The 1824-nt window shown below is 37.1% G+C and overlaps 1 protein-coding gene across 1 annotated transcript; it reads left to right on the top strand.

Annotated features, from left to right (window-relative positions):
* The first annotated feature begins 511 nt into the window (after positions 1–511).
* On the top strand, positions 512–1462 carry LOC141661281 (AP2/ERF and B3 domain-containing transcription factor At1g51120-like). The gene has a single exon (XM_074468265.1). It carries the CDS (start codon positions 512–514, stop codon positions 1460–1462), a length of 951 nt encoding a protein of 316 aa, XP_074324366.1.
* The last annotated feature ends 362 nt before the right edge of the window (positions 1463–1824 follow it).

Genomic DNA, 1824 nt, shown 5'->3' with positions numbered 1-1824 from the left:
GTAGTTTTTACATTTATTCCTCGAATGGTTTGTGATCATTTTATTGGGAATTTTTAGACATTTGATGAATGTGTGATGTATGAAAAACCCGCATATTTGCTCAGATCTAACCAGTGCCCCATCCACGAATAAAATTTCAGGAAGATATGATCATATTTTGTGAATATACCCTTATATTTTTATATTTTCTAGGGACATTTTCATAAATATCCAAAAAATTTAATAACAAAAAATAGTAAAATATTATTTAAGGGGTGACACATGTCCCAAGTAGCCACTTACTAGATCCTCCCTAGGTGACTGTGATGAGAGAGTTGGGAAACTTCTGTAGTAGAATGCAGAAAATGTAGTTCCAAAAGTCGTTTTTTAGTTGAGCTAATAAAAAATACATTATATTCTATGTTTTATGAGTTACTAGCTGCAGATCATTTTCTCTGCAGGTTTGGATAGTTTAAGAGTGAAATGTATTTACTTGTTTCATTTACCAACTTTCCTGTGATTGCAGTAAACGATGAAGAATCTCTTGAATGTCACAGCACATATGTTCGGCAAAGCTTCAGGTTCGAACAGATTGAGTCATAATCAATCATGTACCAAGCGTGCAAGGCATGATAAAACTATTCAAAGCTCGAGTTTTAAGGGAGTCGTTGCTCTAATGAATGGAAACTGGGCAGCACATGTTTATGTAAATCATAACTGGATTTGCATAGGGATTTTCAAGACAGAGGAGGAAGCTGACATGGCATATGAAAGCACAACCGCCAAACTTTTGATTGATAGCCTCGATAAAAACTTGCTAAAGACAGACAACATTGCACAAGAACCAAATTTTCAGAAACAAGTCTGCATTGCTGATAGCCTTTCTTGCAAGTCTGTCAATATTTTCGAGGCACAGAGGCAACAAGATTGTACACGTACCCGTCTATTTGAAAAGGTACTTACTCCTAGCGACGTAGGTAGGCTCTCCAGAATTGTGATTCCGAAAATTTATGCTAGTTGCTTCCCATGCGATTCCCATGAGCTAGCTTTCTATGACCAGTCGATGACACTGTGGAATTTTCGCTATGGTGTCTGTAAGGGAAGTAACAGTCATGTCTTATCTAGTGGCTGGAAGGATTTTGTGCAAGCAAAGGATCTGAGATCAGCGGACAAAGTTATTTTCTTCAAGTGTATGCATTTTGAGACAGGGTCAGTTGTTCACATTTCTTTTGCTATTAATGTGGAATATAATGCTAATAGAGTACAACTTGAGGAAGCCAACAGGGGAAAATATGTCGTTGCTGATGGCGAAAAATATCATTCGAAGGAAGGGGTGCAGAACTTTGGTCTTGAACAGAATCACAGTGGAAATGCAGGTACCAGGCTCGAGATGGATATCGAGGCTGACCATAACTTGAACAGAACGGATTCCAGGAAAGCACCTGAGAATTGTGTCATGCTTTTCGGGGTGAAAATTGCTTAAGGAGGTATCTGGGAATATTTTCTCTAATCACTTAATTTCATATACCATTGTGCAAGTGCACTTATGTATGTTCTTGATTCTACATCCAGGTATTGCAGTTTCGCAAGACAATAACATTTTGAGTATGCTAAATTTATTTCATTTTAGTAGTTTTAAATAAAGAGGACGTTCAGAACATAAACTGAAGCTAATGTGATTCATTTTGCAGTCTCAATCAAATATTGCATTAATTTCTATTAGTAAGCTTTTATAGCAGTGCAGGTTTTTTATAATAGCTTGTGCTCTAAAACTCAAGCCCCTACTTGAGGATATAGAAATTGAATAGGGTCCATATTTTTAGGCCGGGAGGGAGTAAGATGTGA

Source organism: Apium graveolens, chromosome 5 (assembly GCF_009905375.1).
Source record: "Apium graveolens cultivar Ventura chromosome 5, ASM990537v1, whole genome shotgun sequence".
NCBI classification, from domain to species: Eukaryota; Viridiplantae; Streptophyta; class Magnoliopsida; order Apiales; family Apiaceae; genus Apium; species Apium graveolens.
Note: the sequence above shows the minus strand (reverse complement) of the source record. Positions and strands in the feature narration are given on the sequence as shown.